Here is a 19,720-nt window from a genome sequence, read left to right on the forward strand (position 1 = left end):
CCTGTTTCCTGCTGTTCAACAGTGAGCTGTTCCTCAGTTCTCTGTCCTGGCCCTTGTTGCAGCCTCCTCTTTGTCTTCCACCACCTCCAAGGGGCCTTCTCAGAGGCAGAGTCCAGCCAATCTGTCAGATTTGGCAAGGAAGATGGCAGAGAATTTACCAAGTGACTTCAACAACAAATTCCTCTCAGCAGCTGGAGGCCAGAGGATTTCTCATCTGGCACAGAGTTAGAACTCTCTGTACAGATAGTGCCCACTCTGACCTAAAGCCTCATGTGACAGGCAGCCTGAACCAGCACAATCACAGTGGGCTTCATCAGTGTCTGGTTTGCAGCAAAGGTGTTGCTTACCCCACATCACAGGGCAGATTCTGGCTCTCCCTGTGCTGTGTGAGTGTGGCTGAAGGATTTTCAAATGCTTCAGGTGCAGCACAAACCCTGTAATCCCTCTCCTGAGAAGCCTGTCAAGCCTTGCATGTGGAGAATTGCCTCGGCTTCAGCTCTTGCTCTGCCACAGCAGAGTTTGACCAGAGACCAGCTGCACCTTCTGAAGGAACACTTCAGGTTTGGAAGAAGAAGGACTGAGGCTGTTGTACACCACAATGACACAAAGAGTCTGAGTTCAGAAGGCTGGAAATTACTTGTTTGTTCCTGGGATGTGTCTCTCTTATATACTATTCTACACAGACCAATTTGATTTGTGACACAAAAACAAACCTCTTTACTCACATTGGCCAGACCAGAGGGACATCAAGAAGAAGTCCCTCCTAGGGAAAGAATGTAAACAATTTGCAGTTGCAAAAACATGTCTCTGGTTTACAGAAAATTCCCTGGGAAAGGAATTTCAGAAAACCGAAGTATCTCAGGCACGAACCCGGGCTGAGGAGCACCATCCTTTTGGTGCACTTAGGAGCACCAGCACAGCACTGTGGCCTTTCCCTTGTGCTTGAGAGCACACTGTGTGTGTGCACCTGCAGGACAGGGCAATCTGCACTGTGATTCCACTCTGCAGACCCCTGGCTTTCTTTTGTGACCCCCTGCAGAAACAACAGACCCTGCATCCCTCAGCCTCCACTGCTGTAAAGGGTCCCTTTGTGAAAAGGGAACAGATTGAATTGTTTCACATTTCCTTTCACCCTTCCCCTGAGCCTGAGCACTCACCTTTCCATCAGGTGTGTCACTGGTGGTTTCTGGCTGTCACTGCTGTATCCAGGGCCACTGCCTCTAGGAGAGGGGACAGGGCAGTCCCTGCAGCCAGGCCATGGCAGGGGCTCTCTGCACAGTTCCAGGGCCCTGGGCTGCACTGCTTGGCCTCCCCAGGCTGCAGCGAGTCAGACAGACAGACAGCTGTGCTGTGTGAACCCTGTGAGAAGGGACCAGCCACGTCTGGGCACACTGAGTTAAAGAGAGGTAAAAATGTTGGTCTACTAAGAGATATCTCAGAGCCAGAGTCACTTGGACTGAGACCAAAGTCCTTTAAATAGGAGAGTGCTTGATTATTCAGCTGGGCATATTCAAAATTGATCTTGCTTTGAGTAACCTCATCTAGGTTTTTTGCTCTACTCTTCTGATCTTCAGAGGAAATTTGCTCCTCATTTTGCTTCAAATGATACAGACTGCTAGACTGGAGACTTGTCTCATAGTTGTATTGGTTTGTGCTGGGAATACTGGGATGTTCTGGAATTTGAGCAACGCAGCTACATTCATTTTGCAACAATAACTTGTTTTTGTACTGAGACATCTTATGGATGATGCTGCTCATTTCATTCCCGATGTATTTGTCTTCCAAGTGCTTGTTTTCATAGCTGATTTTTAACGATGCCACCTGTGTTACACAGTGCTCCAAGAGCTGCACTATGTTAGTGCTGCTCTCTGTTGGTGTGGGGCTCATGTAGCTCTGGAAGCGATTGAGGGTCAGAGGCTGTGGTGGATTGTCACAGGAAATAGAGAGAGAGTGGTACATTGGTTTATTTCTGTCTGCCCTCTCAGGGGGATCTCGGAGTGAGGTCGCAGCAGTCTTGTAGGAGTAACACGATTCTACTTCGTGATTATCATCTGACAAAGGATTTTCAGAGCTCTGGGAGCCATTCTCTCTGTTCAGCTTTTCTGGCAGTGGGGTTTTATCTCTGGATGTCTCACATCCCAGAGAAATTGCCACCTGCTCATTCTCAGCTGAAGATGTCTGCAGACTGTCCCTGTTAGAGTGTGATTGTGGTGCATAACTTGATGATCTGGTGGTTTCCACAGTCCCAGGCACTGTAGATAAGTCCATGTGGTGACTCCCTTCTCTTCCTTGAAAATCCAGATCAGATGTGCTGAGGCAGGAGGCCAGGCTGTGGTCTCTTCCAGCAATGTTTACTGAAGGGGCCTGGGTTGTGTGTTTGCTTTCCTCCAAAGGCACACATGGGTTAAATGTGTTAGATTCACCCTTGTCTGGTGTCTCCTGCTGAGCTTCTGTGCTCCCTTTCAGCTCTGGGCTGTGACTGGGCAGGATCAATGAATCATTGGACTTTTCTGGCTGTGACTGAGGACTCTGAAGAGAGTCAGGGGAGGAGATGAGTCCCGAGTGTTTTCGTAGCCAGTTTATTATGCCCATGGTCAGTGAAAGCTCAGTATCACAGAGCTTTAGCAAACATTCCTTGCCTTTCCATGAACTGTGGAAGAAACCCTGGCTAATGATGTCTAGAGTTGGCTGGGAAGCCATGTTCTCCTCAGCTCCAACATGGAAGCTGTAAATGGACAAAGGGATTTCAATGGCTTGCTCTGAAACACTTTCAGAGGCACACAAGTCATCATCAAGGATAGGGCTTACTTTGACTTCATTTGGGTCATAGAAGAGCTCATAAAGGGCATCTCCACTGTAGCTGTCTCTTGGAAATCTGCCTGGGACACCAGGGGTCTGAGCTTCCCTCAGCTCATCATCTTGTCCAGGAGAGAAGGAATCATAGTAGCCTTCATCACTCGTGGAAGTGGATTCCTGGTTTTCACTTTTGGGTGTTTCTGTTTCTGTGGAGCTGTCTTTGGAATTGTCACCCTCTTTATCTGGTGACACCTGGGGGTCTGTGACTGCTACAGCAGCCTGACTTCTGTCCCCTTCTGTGTCAGAACCAGGTATCTTCAGTAACTTCTTTTCAAACAGAGCACTCTGATGCAGCCTTACTGATTTGTTGATGTTGTCCCAAAACTTTGCAAATTCCACTGTCTCATTCTGGCCAGGAGAGGCCAGCTGCTCCACCCCTCCTTGGAAGGAGCCCATGGCAGGGCTGTCTTTGTGCTTGCTTCTCCTCAGCAGAAGCTCTTTGCTGTTCTCCAGCTCCAGGTGAGCAGAGCTCTCATCAGCAAAGATTTCCCCACAGCCAGTGAGGGAGTCAAAGCTCTTCAGGGAGGCAACATCTTCACACAGGGCATTGCAGTAGTCGTAGGAGGAGTCAGACTGCAGTTCATTGTCTGAGCAGTCCTGTGACAAGCAATCAGCTGCACAAGTTTCTCCAGTTTTGAAGAGATACTTTGCAAGTCGTCCAGACAACTCACTCTTGCAGCCTGGAGAGGGCAGGCTCTTGTCCTTCTCCACCAGAAATGAGAGGCTGTCTGGTTTATTTTTTCTTATATGAAATATATCTCTGAGCCCTTTCTTAGATCTCTTGAGGGAAATCCTCTTCCTGGGAATGGTTTTTGCGACAGCTGGTACAAAAGGCATCTGTGGCACAAAGTTCCTGTAATCAATCATCTGACTGCTGCATGCAGACTGGCTGGGGCTGACCACACATTCCTTCTTGCTGCTGGAGCTGGACATCCCTGAAAAGCTGATGCTGTTGACAAGTCTGCCCTTGCCCTTTCCAAAAAAGCCCTCCTCGCAAGCCCTGCTGCTGGGGCTGCAGTGCTCTGGTTTGTCTGCCTCAGCAACACATTCATGTGTTTTACTCTTCCTTACAAGCTTGTAGGTGGAGCCAGATGATTTCTCCAGGTTGTGACCACCAGGTGCATTCCTTGCTGCTCTGGTAGAAAATCTGTAGTTCTTGTGTGTGGCCAAACAAGCCAGCTGGACTTCAGCCACACTTTGGTTCCCCTCCAGAGGTGCCTTTTTGTCTTTGCCCATCTCATCTTTGTTGGTAGCAGTTGGAGGCACTGGTGTCACTTTCTCATGTTGCACACTGGATTTTATGAAGGTCTTTCCTCTCTTGAGCTCCATACTGCTTCCTCACATCTGTTTCTGTAAAAAAAACCACCAGAACACAACTATTGTGAGGTTGGTGGGTAGCACTTGTAAATTTGGAGAGCAATTGGAAAACAAAGGAAGAGACATTAGCATAATAAAACTGAGCCTCTCTGCCATCAGACATTTCCATCGTTGAGTCATGGTGCTGCATGAGAAACAGAGTGAGTGAAACTAAAGGTGTGTTGGCTGGAAGATTAAACAAGGAGAAAACAGTGCACATTATGGGTTGGGAGTTGAGGTTCAGAGAACATTTTTTCTGTTAGAAATAAACAGATTTGCATTGAGGATTTTGACTTCAGGATGGCTTTTAACAAGGTAAAGATCTTGTTCTGAAGGTAAAAGGGGCATCAAAGAAAAGCAATGCCTGAAAAACTTCAACATGCAAATGTGTGCATCAGAGAGGCAGCAGTTCATAGATCTGTATGTCAGAAGAGGACAAAGATCTCAAGTTGGGAAATCTCCTGAGAAAATAGATCAAACTTTGGACACACGACGCTCACTTTATATTAAAATAACCCTTGTCTGTGAGCAGAAAATCTATAAACCTTGGTGCTGCCCTGGAAGCATGCAGAAACTGAATTACTGATTTTGCTTCTCCCTGATCATAATGTATCATTTGTACACTGCTACTTTTATTGTCAAAAAACAAAAATTAAACATTGAAAATCACTGTTAGTCATGACAAAAGTGTCATCTCCAATTTACAAAGACCAATGTAGCACACAGAGGCATTGCCATATTGAATCTGCACTGTGCATTGGTTAGCTATTTCTAAAAATACTCCAGTACCTGTATCAATGCCAGCTTCAGGCTCTGCCTCTATAGTTTAGTATTGAACCTGTTTTATGTTTTCATAAATCTAATTAGTCATTAATTATTTTAGCCATGTCACTTTCAGCTTTCTGGCAGTTCTTTCATAGAAAGATCTGATCCTTTCCTGTCACGCATCAACTTGAATATTGAATAAGTCAATGGAGTTCCAGAAAGGTAGGTCAGGGATGAAGCAAGCACTACCTAAAAGCTGCTGGAGAAACCAACCTGGTTGGTTTTTTATCTGGTGGGAAACTACACAATAACTCTGAGTGCTCTTCTTGAAAGGATGTGGTTGGTCCCTCCTGAATGAAACTCCATTTAATGATTTACCTTGTTTTGAATTGGTTAGACATAACTGAACAATTGGAGACACTGAACAGGAGATTTTAAATTCAGCACCAAGCCCAGGCTTTGTACTCCTACAACAGAACTTAGAGCAGTCTTCAGTCTATTTTGAACTATAACAGCTGTGTGTAGCCTCCAGAAGTTTTCCAGTTGCCAGGCCTTACTGGAACAGCCACAGTGACCAGCACCTCACCAGATGCAGGACTGTGTATTTGCGAGCACTTCTCCAGCAGGCAGGTCAGTGACAGCCCCTTTCTTACAGAAGCTGCAAACTGTCAGGTGAACAGCAATGTTTACAAATAAATGTATGTCAGTACAAAAGGTAGAGAACACAGGGCAAAGTGTGAATATATTGGCATGTGGTGAAAACATTGTGGGCAGTGATAGATGGGCGTCCATCAGTGTGATTGAGATGTTGGCACAGTCACTGGCACTTGGCACTACGTGTGAGTGTTACAGAACATTGTTAATGAAAGGCAGTAAACATTTCACTACCCTGTCAGGTATCTGGAGTGCACTGATGCTGCAGGAAAACTTGATTTGCATATTTAGAAATAGGTCACTGGGACACAATTACACTGCTCTTCTGAAAAGCAAGGTGTGATCCACAAGCGATTCAGCGTGCACAGCTTCAGCAGGGTGGTGAAAACAATCAGAAACAGCTGATGCAAGACCAGTTATTAATATCCCAGAAATCAAGTGTCTGACATCTCAGTCCTGTGCAAGTGCAGAAATAGGTACTGTGTCCCTGTGTCCCTGATGCTGCAGAGGAACTCCTCAGAAGTCTGTGCCTTACAACAATGTTCTGTAGGGCTCTTTGAAGTCCTGCAGCTGTTTCTGCCCATTCTGAGTATTAAGCAAAGGTCACTTTTGTAGGATATTGCACACTTGGGAACTTTCCTGCAGATGCATTAAAAAGGCTTTTAGGGATGGATTTATTTACTGTCAAGTATGAAATGTATTAAGGCTAAGAATTTAGGATGACATTAGATAATCTTTGGAATAAAGTAATGTTTGATCTGAGTTGTGTCTCCTTGATAAGAAACACAATGGAGGACCAGTTTGATAACTGGGTCAAGAAACTTCAAGGCTTGTTCTTCTGACATTTTGTTATAGATTGGATGAACAGTTTTATCTTGAAAGCCAAAATGGCCCAAGTTACATTTTTACTGAGAATATCTGTAGTATAATAATATAAGATATACTGGGGGTAGCTGATGCTGCCTTCTCAGTTTCTTCTGATGAGGAAAAAAGTGTTAGCTCTTTTTTTGGTTTTGTGGGGATTTTGTGGTTGATTTGTTGGGTTTTTTAATATCTACTCTCTCTCTCTCTCTCTATATATATATATAATCACCAACTTTGTATTCTAATTATTTAATGTTACTATTTATTCCCAAATATTCTAATTCTAATACTCCCTCGGGATTCATGCCAGACTTAGTATCTAGTTCATTGTGTCATCCTGCTTATTCTAAGACTGTCATATCTTTTTAAAACTTGCCCATTAGAAATGTTATTTAAAATGAATAAAATAAAGGGAGGACCTCCTCAGTCAACTCTTTGAGGGCTCCTCAGGGCAGACTACCAGAGTCTGCAGATTTTTTTAAACATCCATCTTAGATGCTGTTTTGTAACTTCCCACACTCTGAGTTCCTCTTCAAACTCATGTGATGTAAACTATCAATGAACTTCTTTTCAAAAATATTTATATTATGATTCGGTCTTTCTATACCTATTGATACATTTAGTCCTTTTCATTGTAACGGATTATACCACAATACCACTTTTCTGGTCTCTGCAGGGACACAAGTCCTGTCTCTGACCCCAGAAGCTGTACCAGTGAAGTTAGAAACAGATTAAAATGCTGTAAGGGAAAGTTACCCTCCAGGGGTTATGTAAAACTAAATCAAAATTCTATGAAAAATTATTACAGGCATTTAAAACATAGAACATTTTTCTGGGATTTCTTGACCCGTGCACTCAGCTACACTAGTGCCTGTCTCTGTTCCTTTTCAATTATTCTTCCTTTGGGCTTGCAGGATATCACTTCTTCCACAGTGATAAAAGATCTATGAGGGCCTGATTTCCATCTTTGCAAAGGAAATACAATTTGGACTTAAACTCACTGTAAAGAATAGAAACCTGTGGAAACTAGTACTCAGTGTACTGAAAGCCTCAATATTTTCTTCATTAATAACAAAATGGTATCTGCACAATTGCTTATGGAATGTGTTTAAATAGAGGACACTCTCAAATCTTACACTGGACTGCAGCTTAGTTATCTTTTACAATAAGATTGGGTGTAGCAACAGCATGGAGGCTTCCCATCCACAGCAAACAGTATTTTTTATCTGCCTTGGTCACACCAGCTGCTCACTTTTAGGATTCACAGGTGTCTAAGCAGGCAATCAGATCTGGATTTGAGGCTGATACTGTAATGGAAATAAGGTTTTCTTATAAATTTGGATAATATTGCTTATAAAATGCAGTGACAGTTCATACTCAAACATATACCATCTGTGCAGGATGTGTCACAGCCTTTTCATAAAACCAGGAGGTTTTGCTGCATCCCTGATTCATCTAAAAGTAAATTAAAGTTTTAGAATGGAAAGATGAACACATTCTTGTGGGCTGAGAAGACTTGATTTTAGGACAATCAGAGCAATTGCTTCTGGATCTGGGTTATGAGGACCTGAGCAAGACTGAGTTAGGTAACTGTTCTGGTTAATAAGAGCCATATTCAGATGGCCCAAATCCTGCCTAAGTCCAGGGCAACATACAAGAGCCAAAGAGGGGTGCAATGGAGACAGATATTCTTCAGGAGAATGGGTGGAGACAGGATTCAAACTGCCCAGATATGAGTCAAAGAGAGGGGTCACATTTGCCTCTGCCCATGGCCCCAACACTTTCTGCCATCAAGTTTCCCTCTGAGGTGGAAAGTAAGAGAGCCTTGATTTGTGTTTTTGGCTGGGCCAAACTTGTATTTTCCTAGCTTAGAACACAGTAGAAAGGTTTGTTTAGGCTATCTTCAAAGAAAAGGTAAAATACCAATCCTCTTGCATGTAATTCTAGGAATACCATCCCACTGGGAAAGTAGAAGTATCAGTTTCAGTGAGGTTGCATGGAGAGAAATAATACTGTTACAAGGAAGAAATTTAGATAAACTCTCCAGCTTTGGCAGTTTGGCTCAAAAATAGTTTTGCTCAAGTAGGAAAAAATATAATGGAGGTTCATTTATTTCAAAATCTTATCAGCTATCCAGCTTGGACTTCTCTTACTTGCTTGTTTGATATGTAATTTATATATAATAATCTCTCTTGGAGATAGAAATAGGTAAAATTCAGAATATAGTGGTTTTGAAGGGGAGATAAGAATATTCTTTCTTTACATTTATATCACAATTGGCAGGTTGTGGAGATGGTGCCTTGCTGTCTCCAGCTAAGCAGAGTTCTGCATGTAACTTGGCACCTGAATTTCACCTCCCTACAAGCATTTTCCTTTTATTAAATGAAACAGTTGATAAATACTGAATAGTCTTTTAGGCTTTTTAATTCAAAAATAAAGAAAAACCTCTCTTTGTACAGCTTTTATGTTTTCAGATACAGGTTTGGAGTGAGTCCAAAATCCCTTTTCCACAAGTGCCTTCATATCAATCAGACTCAAGATGCTGAATTATCAGAGGTACCTTTGAAAATGTTACCCTGCTTTTCCATCAAAAATTGTAGCATAAATAAATTTTCTGAAAGCATCTCTCTGGTTTGGGTATATGGACATGCATTAAGCTTCAAATCCATGCATTTTAAGATGAAAAGTTTTAAAAAATATTTCTTGATAAATGGTGTAATGGGAAAGGGGAAAAGAACAGAGCACTCTGGGAGGTTCTCCCGATTCTTAACCTCAGGAGGACTTTCATTGGCCACCAGTTGGAAGTCCTGAAATGCAAAAACAAGCCAAGAATGAGGTGGTGAAAGCCACAGCTACTTTTAAAGTCAGTGGAGAACACTAATTTTAAATCTTTAGTCTCTAATCAATTAGCAGTGCATAAGGAACAGCTGCTGCTCCCAGTAAAGGGGGGTGGGGGGGAAGGGGAGATTTTTGGAATAAGACTTTATTTACAGGCAAAAATGTTAACTCTCCATCAGAGAAGATGAAAGTTAATAATGGAAATACTTACTAATAATCATGATCATCATTCTGTTAATTTGATTTTTAATTGCAAAGCAGAATACAGCTTCCTTGCCAGAGGGTAGTGATATTCTCACTGCAGTTATTATAACACTGTTTCTAGCAAGCAAATAAACATAACAGTTCTCCTGGTAAAAACCAAAGAGGATTTTTAAGCAGGGCTCATCTTCTCCCTTAAACTGATTACCCAGCTCCTATCTCATCTCCATTAGAAAGCAGAAAAGAATAGGGTGGGAAGGATGGAGGATGAATCAGGGACAGCCGTGATTCAGGGAACAGCAGAATGTTTATTTTTGCAGGCGCCTGTGTGACACACAAACCTGCATTGAGATCATGCCTCTCCTCAGGAGTACTCCTCTGTCATCCTTAGTGCCTGGATCTTACCATTCCCCTTAATCATTGGTCTCTCTCAGGTAATCCAGGATGCCTAATTATTTGCATTTACATTTAGGTCAGGCAATGGCTTTCTCATGAAGAACCAGCAAAAAGCACATTTTGGTGTGGTTTTAATTCAACCCTCATTGCACTGAGCACACCAAGTAAAATCTCACACTCCCCAGCAGAATACTAGAAAGATGTGTAGTTAAATGCTTAATCTTATTAGCAATGTGCTATAGGGAAGTCTGAACCTTCCTTTAAGCCCTGACAACTGTTTTGTGGAGCTCAGGATTTTTCATAGTAAAATTAACCACGTTTCTACTCCCATCACAGTGTCCTGCTGCGTGCTGATGGGAGGGACCCCTGGGGGCACAGCAGCAACCAGTGCTCCCCCCAGCCCCATGTGGGGCACCCACAGCATCCCCCAGCCCCATTTGGGGCACCCACAGCTTACCCCAGCCCCATCTGGGGCATCCACAGCATCCCCCAGCCCCATTTGGGGCACCCACATCTTCCCCCAGCTCTACATGGGGCACCCACAGCATCCCCCAGCCCCATTTGAGGCACCCACAGCATCCCCCAGCCCCATCTGGGACACCCACAGCATCCCCCAGCCCCATGAGGTGTGTGGCAGGGCAGAAGGAGGCTGAGCTCATGACAAAAGGAGGCTCCTTCTCTGACAAATCCTCTGCACCCCTCACTCAGTTTTCTCCTATACCTGAGGCTGAAAGAAAACGTAACTGGCTCGAAATGTTCCAATTACATCATGTGAAAGGGCAGCTTTAACTCCTGCGCAGGGAGCTCCCCAATCATCACTGTTCTGATGAGAGAAGGCAGCAGAGCAGAAATTTCCACTGCATACCTGAGAAGGAAACAGGGCTTTTTTTTTTTCCTTGCCCTGACCAGCAGCCTGTTGGTACCAGACAGCAAAGTGTTAACGCTGACAGCTTTGGCTGTCCTCAGTAATTTATTGCTTTAAAAGGAGGTAGGATGTGCATTTTTATAAATACAGGCACCGACTTTCCTGATGTATGGAAAAAGAAGTAAAAAGCAATGCTTCAAAACCAAGCAGTCATCCCAAAATAATACTCACAGACTCAGAGTGGCTGTGAGTGTCAGAGCAAAAGAAAAGCCATTGCACCAGAGCAAACGAGGCAGATAACAAAAATCCTACTCACCATGTTTTATCAATTGCAGAAATCCTCTGTCTCCTCGCCTTGCTCCTGGAGCTGGTCTTTATCCAGAGGCTCCTGTGATGCTTTTCAGATTCTGAGGGGCTGGACCACTGCTGCTCTCCAGTGTTACTCTCCACCCCCTGTCTTTTCCTCCTCCTTCTTCCTTCATCCCCACCCCCTCATTCCTCCGGCTTGTAGCTTTTTCGTACCTTACACAGATTCTGAGCTTCCACATGGAGCTCGATATAGGAAAGATGCTTATTTCAGCCATCTGCTTGATGCCATGGAAATGCCTCCCCTACTTTAGGAATAAAAGAGAGGAGGTGAGCTTGGGAGTTCCTGAGCCAGCATTCTGGCTCCTCTCTATATGACTGCTTATTAAATAGGGAGGAATGCATCCAAATTAATTTCATTTCTAGGTGTTGTTTTGTTTCAGACCAGGATTCAGGAAAAGTGATCTGAATGTGTTTTTTTGGTTAGTGTGATTCTTCACTGGCAGTGTATGCAGGCTATTGGACTGTGCCACTTGACTAAAAGCTGAAGTTAGGAGGGATTTCGTGTGGAAGCAAAGTGGTGTGAGGGGAAAGAGGGACTATTTCAGCTGCCCAAGGCTGGAGTGCCTGTGTTAGCCTCATAATGCCTTCATCAAACATCATTTACCAAATTCTCCTTTCAGTCTAACTTCTGCTTCAGTGTGCAGCAAAGGCAACATCTGACGTTACAACATCATTCTTTGTTCTATGGATGAGTTTATTACCATCACAAACACCAGGGCTCTAATTTCACAGAAGTGTAAAGCTGGCATCCTTCCCCCAGCCCTCTCCCCGTGAAGGGCTCCCAATCTGATCGTGTCTTGATTATCCCACTGATTCTTAACTAAGTCCTTCACATCAGCCTCTCAATCCTCCCGCCTGTTGAAACACCTCTGCTGGGGACACAACAGGAGCCTCTCAAAAGCCAGAGTGTGCCATGAAACACTGATTTAATCCACCCCAGTGGCTCTCCGGTGAGTGTGGAGCTGCACTCAGGATGGGGCAGCAGTTGTTGCAGACTGGTGTATCTGCAGGGAAACTGCCCTCCTGGGGTAGGGGCCACTTCCCAGCTGCCCTAAGGCAGCACAGGCAGCCCCTGGATGGCTCAGACAGACAAGTCCAATCCATGGAGGCATTTAGAAAATCTCCAGCTCTGCATGGACTGAAAATGAGCATTCCCTCACAACTGGAGCAGGTGCAACACTCAGAGAGCTAATCTCTCCTGTCCCACATCACAGCAGAGAGGGAACAAAAGCCTTAACCTGCTACCTGTTCTCATCTTCCTTTTCATCCTGTGCTTTTGCTGAATCTTGGAGACAGGAGGAAAGGAGCTTGAACTTTTGTGCTGTCTAAGCTTCAAAAGCTGGAAAATCAGCCTGTTAACTTTAGAGCCTGCAGAACAAAGTGCTCCTGCTCTGAGTGTCAGGCAGTAAGCCATTCAGGTGTCCCTGATGGTACAGACTAGAAAATTACACCTTGGGGGAAAAGCCTGGGTTAAATCCAACCTGCAACGTGTAGAAAGCTTTTGTGTGACTTCACCAAGAGACTGGTGGGAGGAAAGAACAGGCTGTGCATGAATCCTGGTAGTTCTGGCAAGTAGATGAAGAACACTCATGAGAAAAAATACATTAATTAGAAATATTATTTGAAACATAGAAATAGGTTTTATTCTGCATGAGATATTCATTTTAATATAGGAGGAAGCCTTTCTTCATGAGGGGTATACAAAGCCACCAAATTTTCAGGTAGTGCCTCATTGCTCTGCCTGGAAAATGCTGAAGTCCTTCTTTGCTCCAAGTAACACCAAGGCTTGTTAGAAGTGCTAATGGACATGAAAATCAATCAGAGGTCACAGCTATCACCTGTGCCCAGGTGGCCAAGAAGGCCAATGGCATCCTGGCTTGTGGCAGCAGGACCAGGGTAGTGACCATCCCCCTGTGCTGGCACTGGTGAGGCCACACCTCAAGTGCTGGGTTTGGGCCCCTCACTTCAAGAAAAATGAGAAGCTGGAGTGTGTCCAGAGAGGGGAATGGAGCTGGGGAAGGGGCTGGAGCACAAGTCTGATGAGGAGCAGCTGAAGGAGCTGGGGATGTTTAAGCTGGAGAAAAGGGGGCTCAGGGGGATCCTCTCACTCTCTACAACTCCCTGAGAGGATGCTGCAGCCAGGTGGGGCCCTGCTCCCACATAAAAAGGGGTGAGACAGGACAGGAGGAAATGGCCCCATGTTGTGCAGGGAAGGGTTCAGGTTAGATATCAGGAAAAATTCCTTCACCAAAAGGGTTGTCAAGCATTGGAGCAGGTGCCCAGGGCAGTGGTGAAGGCCCCATCCCTGGAAGTGTTCAAAAACCATGCAGATGTGGCACTGGGGGATACAGTTTAGCCATGAGCATTGTGGTGGTGCTGGGTTATCACCTGGTCTGGATAGTGTCACAGACCTTTTTCAGCCTTAATGATTCTGTGATTCTAGTGCTGATTCCAGGTTGGTGTTGGTATTGTCTGAGCAAAGCTAGGAGCTAAGATTTTTCATTTGAATCTTATTCATACATACAGTTCCTGAGCTGAGTTTCTGAACTCTGAAGTGTAAGCATTAAAGGTCAAGACATCAGAAATTATGTGAAGAAGGATGTAGGCAACAGAGAGCACTTAAAATTACATTTAAAGCCTACTTCATACTCAAATTGAGTTCAATAAAACAAAGATTTGGAGAAAATAATGTGGACAGGGAGGAGCTCTTACCTCCAACACCTTTTCAGGTAGTTTCCATCCATGCAGTCTCCAGAAGAGTCTGTTGCTGCTCCTCAGGAACTGGGGAAGCTCTGGTGTAGTGTCCCCATTTCTAACAAATGGCAGCTGTTGTCCTTTTGCTGGAGAAGTTAGAGGGAATCATTCCAGACCTGGATGAGTTACCCAAAACTCTTATTGGAGATCCATGTAAAGCATCTTCTGTGATGAGAGAACTCAAGGTTTTTGAATGTTCACTTTGGACAGAAATTTCCAACCCATGGTAGTCCTTATGCATTACAGTAGAGCTTTTTTTACTTCCTAAACAGTCCTCAACCTGCAGTTCCCTCAACTATCCTTTTCTGCTATCATTTCCTGCTTCATTTCAAGCTATTTCACCATGGCTGTTGTTCGGCTTGGCTCAAAATGTTGGCCATTGGAGAACCTAATCATCCTCTCTGATTAATTCAGTCTGCCCAGAATTGTTCAGGGCATCAGTGGGCATAAAAGGGTAGGGAAATCAAAAACCTGTAAATGAGGGGCACAGGGAACAGCTCCTAGCTGTTCAGCACATGCACACAGCCCTTGGCCTGGTGAGTAGGAAGAGGGTTTTGAGGGAAGAGGGGATAAGGAATGCACAGTCCCTGCTGAGGGAAAAGTAGGGTGGCAGGGATCCCTGGGGAAAGGAGGAGGAAAATCCTCATTAGGGGCACTATGGAAATACAAGGAGGGAGTTTTAGATGAGACAAGAACATGGAAGCCTGAGTCTCCTCATGGTGGGTAGGAAATGTTTGCACCCAGTGATTAAAGACCACTGTTAGCATAAGCAACTCACAAAAAGCAATCTATCCGAATTTTTAATTTTCTGCTGTGGAAGAATGTAGGAGATTCTTTAACCCTGAAACTAAAGTGTTTGCTGAACTAGCTCTATTTGTTTCCAAGGAACTGCTTACAGAATGAATTTGATCCAGGCTATTTCCTGCCAGTGAACTAATGAAGAGTCTAACATCCCCAATACACTTTCTGCTAACATCAGGTTAAACTTAATTATTCATGGATTCTCATCAGTATTTCTTGGGTTTGCACGTTGAAGAGAATTGGTAATGGGATATGGAGCTTTTTCTGTCCCAGATTGCCAGCAGGAGGCTGCCCTGGGTTGAAGGGAGCAATCCTTGCTACTTATCTGTTTCCCAAGGCTTTCATTAAGTTAATTGCCACTCTCTTCTCAGTGGCTTGGTGAGCTGGTGAATGCTGTAAATTTTAGAATCATGAATTGCTGGTAATAACGTCAGCACTTAGCAAAGGAAATGAAAGGGGTTTTATCCACGGATTTCTGCAAGGGTGCTCAGCCCAACATCTCCTGCTTCCCTTCCCTGTGGGGCACTGACAGTGCCATATTTGCAGCCCAGGGGATGATGAGGGGCAGCAGGAGGGTGACAAGAGCAAATCATGGAGTTAAAAAGCTTGGCTATGCTGCCTCCCAGCACCAATAATGATGCCATCAGGGGCAGGAAGGAGTGCCCAGTGCCTCCAGAATGGGATTGATCACAGTCTCATCATTGCTGTCCTGGGGATTGTGGGTGACTGATTGTAAACTGCTTGTTGCCCCAAAGAATGCAAAGGGCTTTTAAGGAAAAAATAAAGCACTGAAGACATTTCTCCAGCTGCTTGTGTTGCCCTTAAACTTTCTGCTTTAAACAAAAAGATCTTCAGTAATAAATATTTGGAATTTTTGGAATGGGGAAAAATTATCTGCATTATATGCTATGAAGAACTACGTCAAAAGAATTGTTTCACCAAATCATGAAAAACTCCAAGGCTCTAGAGACCAGACACAACACCTGGGAGGGACAAGGAACCTCAGGGACCTGACTACAGAAATGTTAAAATGTAATGCAGGTTTTCAGAAGCTTTTTCCTTCCAGATATGCCTGTGTGTCATAGATATCTGTCCAGATGAGGCAAGAATACCTCCAGTTTACTGAACTGCATCAACAGGCACTGCTGTCTGAAAGGCAAAATAAGTGCTCAAAGCATGAGGATGGCAAAATGTGCTGTTCCACAACCATCCCAGCGCAACTTTGTCTAAGCAAAATTGTCTCAGCTCTGCTGAGGAAGATGGTGGTGTGATGCCTTGAGGGGAAGATTATAGGAAATATTTTATTACTGTTTTGTGTGACTTGGTTTCCCTACTTAATTTTATATTGCTCTCTGCCTAAATACATCCAAAGCTCTGAAGACTTTGGAAAAGACTCAGTCAGAAAGCTGAAAAAAGAGATATAGGTGTAAGTAGCCACAGATACACAGCTTCAAATAATAGATACAGTCCATCAGTGAGGCCATCATGAGAGCCATCCAGTGGCTCTCATGGGACAGCCTTTCAAATAATAAAGTTGGGATTGAAGGAACAAAAGCAAAACAGCTTAAATAAGAGAAGTGAGTAGTCAGATAAAGTCAATGGGGGTGAATGCAATAACACAGCAGGCTCAGCTCTAAATGCAGGGACAGTGGCACACCAGGCTGTGAGCAGGACAGGCTGCTGCTCCCTTTCACTGCTTTTATTTCATATCCCAGTGAAATAAATAATCATGTGTTGCACAGAATCTGGCTTGCTCACAGTGCAGCTGATGTACCTGTCACAGGGTCTTGTAAAGGAGTCCTCATGGCTGCTGTGGAGGCCAGGAACCAAATCACAAACCCTGTTCTGAGGGAGGAAACACCTTGCCTGAGTGCAGCTGGTTGATCCTCCAGGAAAAGGAACACAACAGGCAGTTTGTGAACTGTGAGGAGTAGCCCTGTGCTGTGTGTAAAATCCCACAGCTCTGCCAGGCAGTATTTAAATGCAGGCAAACAAAAGAACATTTGGAAGATGGATGAGAGGTGAAGCCTTTGAAATTGCCAGCAGTGCAGTTGGTAACAATGCGGTTAGGAAAGCTTCTGCTTGATTTACTCAGTGGAACATACATTTTGAAATAAATCTGTGTGTTTGATTTATGTCGTTGGTAGCAATGTCACAGCCAGATTTCATTTTGAAGTGGCAAGTTGTAAATCTTAGGAGAGAATAAAGCACACAGCTTTAAATGCAGTTTGCTAGATAGATAATTTTGGCAGTGTTGGTTGCTCTTGTTCTCCTGCCTTCCCCATCCTGGGTGGTAGTGGCCAACTCCAGGAGCTTCCTGCCTGAGCTGCCATCACTGCTGGAAGGTGGAACCTCTGACTGTTCCTCAGAATCATCAAATGTTATTTGTGGTAGACTATGGCAACACAAGCAAGGCTCTTATGCTGGTGAAATATGACCATTAATATATTTTTGCAGTAACAGTAAACAAAGCAGTAAAACTGAAAGGACTCAGCATCTGATGAAATGTTCCATTAATGGATCCTGAGTATTGACAATGCCAAGGTCATAATTTGGTTTGCAGTTACACTAATGACCAACAGGTTTTAAAATATGATATTTTATGTGTCTTGTAGCTGGCAGGCTATTTAGGGAGGGATGATTTGCTGAGTATTACTCTTTGGGTTTATCCCTTCACAGTTTTGGCTGCTGCCATCAGTCTGCAACAAAATGATCTCTCACAACAATTTGATTTTTCATAGAGGGGTAATTAATGTTTCTGAGCCAGCTGATAGGCCTAGGCAGGACTCAGGGAAATTAATCTGTTGGATGTTTCTGAGGCAGCAGAGTGCCAGCGCAGGGCTGGGAGATGGGAACAGTTGTTGGGAGGACACAGACAGGAGCTGAGCCCAGTGGGGCCATGCCCATGGGGCTGTGTGAGTGTGTCACTGTAGGACATGAGAGAACAACTCCAAATATTTCAGAAGGCAAAGAGCATGGAAAAAGAAAGCTTTATTTTCTAATTCTCACTACCTTTTATAAGGTGTTCCCATACAGACTGAACATGGTTGGTGAGTAGGAAAAACACTTCTCTGATCCCATTGGTTAAACCAGAGAAACAGCAAAACACCCCCTGGAGAAGGATTGTTTAGAGAAAGGAGAGTCGTGTGCCAAGATTGTTTTGAGAAGAAACTTTCTTGAGAATTTTTTTCCTTGGGAAAAAGCAGCTGCCAGCAGGCTAAAAATCTTTCAGACTCAGAAATCTCAGGCCCACATTAGTGTGGGGCGGATGCTCTGTTCTTTGTTGCTGTGTGTTGAGGAAGGTGGTAAGCCTGTGAAACAGGACACTTCAATTTGGGGAAAGAGATTCAGAAATTATCCCTGAGCTTTAATACAGAGGTTATAGAAGCATAGAATGGTTTGGGTTGGAAAGTGCCTTAAAGATCATCTCATTCCAACCTACCTGTCATGGTCAAGGACATCTTTCACTAGACTAGACCTGGTCTTGGAGAGGGCAATTTCTTACCCTAAAATGCACTTCCAGAACCTGCACCTTTGAAAAAGAGTAGTTTATTCTTAATACCTCTATTTCTATATACCTGGCTTGAAACACCTTACAGGGAGTCTAACTTTTCTTTAGAAACAGATACTTTAAGGTCCTTCAAAGTCCTTGATAAGCTGGGATTTTGCTGGGGCAAAAAAAAATGCAGCAGGTGACTGATGAGTTTGCAGAGTTTGAGTGGGAGGTGTATGAGAGGGAAGTGGGGAGTGCTTATGGCTGCACAGTTAGAGCTGTGAAGTCATTTGGAGCTTGGCAGTGCCTCAAAGAGCCTGGTTCACTCAGAGCTGACAGAGTGGTATCCCAAAATGGACAGAAGCCAGCCACGAAATGAGTTAACTTCTTCCTCAGCTCATTAAATGAGTTGCCCAGTCAAGAATGAAGTCTGGGTTCACACATAGGTATGTGTGCTGTCACAGAAATGGTATGAGGATGACAGACCCTGATTCCCTTGTTTGTTGCTTTGGTGTGAAGTTCTGTACAGGAATTGTTGCTGCATCCCTCACTCCATGGGGATGGGGTCTGCAAATCAGTCAGAGGAGTTCCAGATGGGGCTGGAGGAGGCAGCTTTCCCTGCCTTTCGCTCTTTTACAGACATTTTCCCTAATGCTAGCATGGATCAAACCCAGGTTAGCCTGCTCCAGATTGGGAAGCATTGCCCAGTAATTAGAAATTACTGAAAATAACAAGGTGCTGCAATTCCCAAGTGGTGGAAGAACCAGGTAATATGCAGAGAAGCATGAGTCAGGGGAGAGGCCAGCTCTGAACTGCTGTGATCTCCCCACAAGTGCAGCAGCCTGTGGCAGTGAGGGGAGGAGAGGGCAGCCAGGAGGGCAGGAATCAGATGAGTCTGTGTGCCTGGCACTGTGCTCCCAAGGCACTCTGATCAGGGCTGCTTCTTCTCTGACAAGAATATTGTTTTCCCCATCCCATAAAGATCTTTTTTCAACAACAGGTATTTGGAGTTGTGAAATTTTTGCCTGATTTACCTGATGTGTGGTGCTGTTTCCAGGTGAAATGTCTGATGTAGTTCTGATTATTGAGGTGCTGGCCTGTCACATCAATTCAGTGTCCAAGCTGAAGTAAAGGAGAAGTAAATAGTCAATGTCAGCTTTCATGGAATGACATAATTGGTTGCACAGCATTAAAGAGGTTTTAACAGGAATATTTATCTTAATATTGTAGCTTCTTTTCAGCTTAATTTCCAGATCAGAAAGATTTATGAAATCTTGTTCTTTGTACCTGCTTCTTGCCCCTCCCTTTGAACAATTTCTACACTTATTACTCTGGTTTAGCCTAACTTGACATAGTGAGAGAGGCCTCAGAAAATTTTATTTGCCTTTATTTAAAGGTTTCATGAAACTAGGTAGAGATGGGCTGTGTAATATGGGCTCCACGGTGGGAAAAAGGCTGGAAAAGAAACTCCAATTTAATTGGAAATCAGAAAAGCTGCATTGGTGGCA

The 19,720-nt window shown here is 44.1% G+C and overlaps 1 protein-coding gene across 1 annotated transcript; it reads right to left on the bottom strand.

Annotated features, from left to right (window-relative positions):
• Positions 1 to 1,173: 1,173 nt before the first annotated feature.
• On the bottom strand, positions 1,174 to 4,185 carry AMER3 (APC membrane recruitment protein 3; the record flags this gene model as incomplete). The annotated part of the gene is made up of 1 exon (XM_083869096.1): positions 1,174 to 4,185. The coding sequence occupies one exon, from the start codon at positions 4,183 to 4,185 to the stop codon at positions 1,174 to 1,176; it is 3,012 nt and encodes a 1,003-aa protein (XP_083725222.1).
• Positions 4,186 to 19,720: the final 15,535 nt, after the last annotated feature.

This window comes from Zosterops lateralis (assembly GCF_965231275.1).
Source record: "Zosterops lateralis genome assembly, chromosome: 10".
Taxonomy (NCBI): domain Eukaryota; kingdom Metazoa; phylum Chordata; class Aves; order Passeriformes; family Zosteropidae; genus Zosterops; species Zosterops lateralis.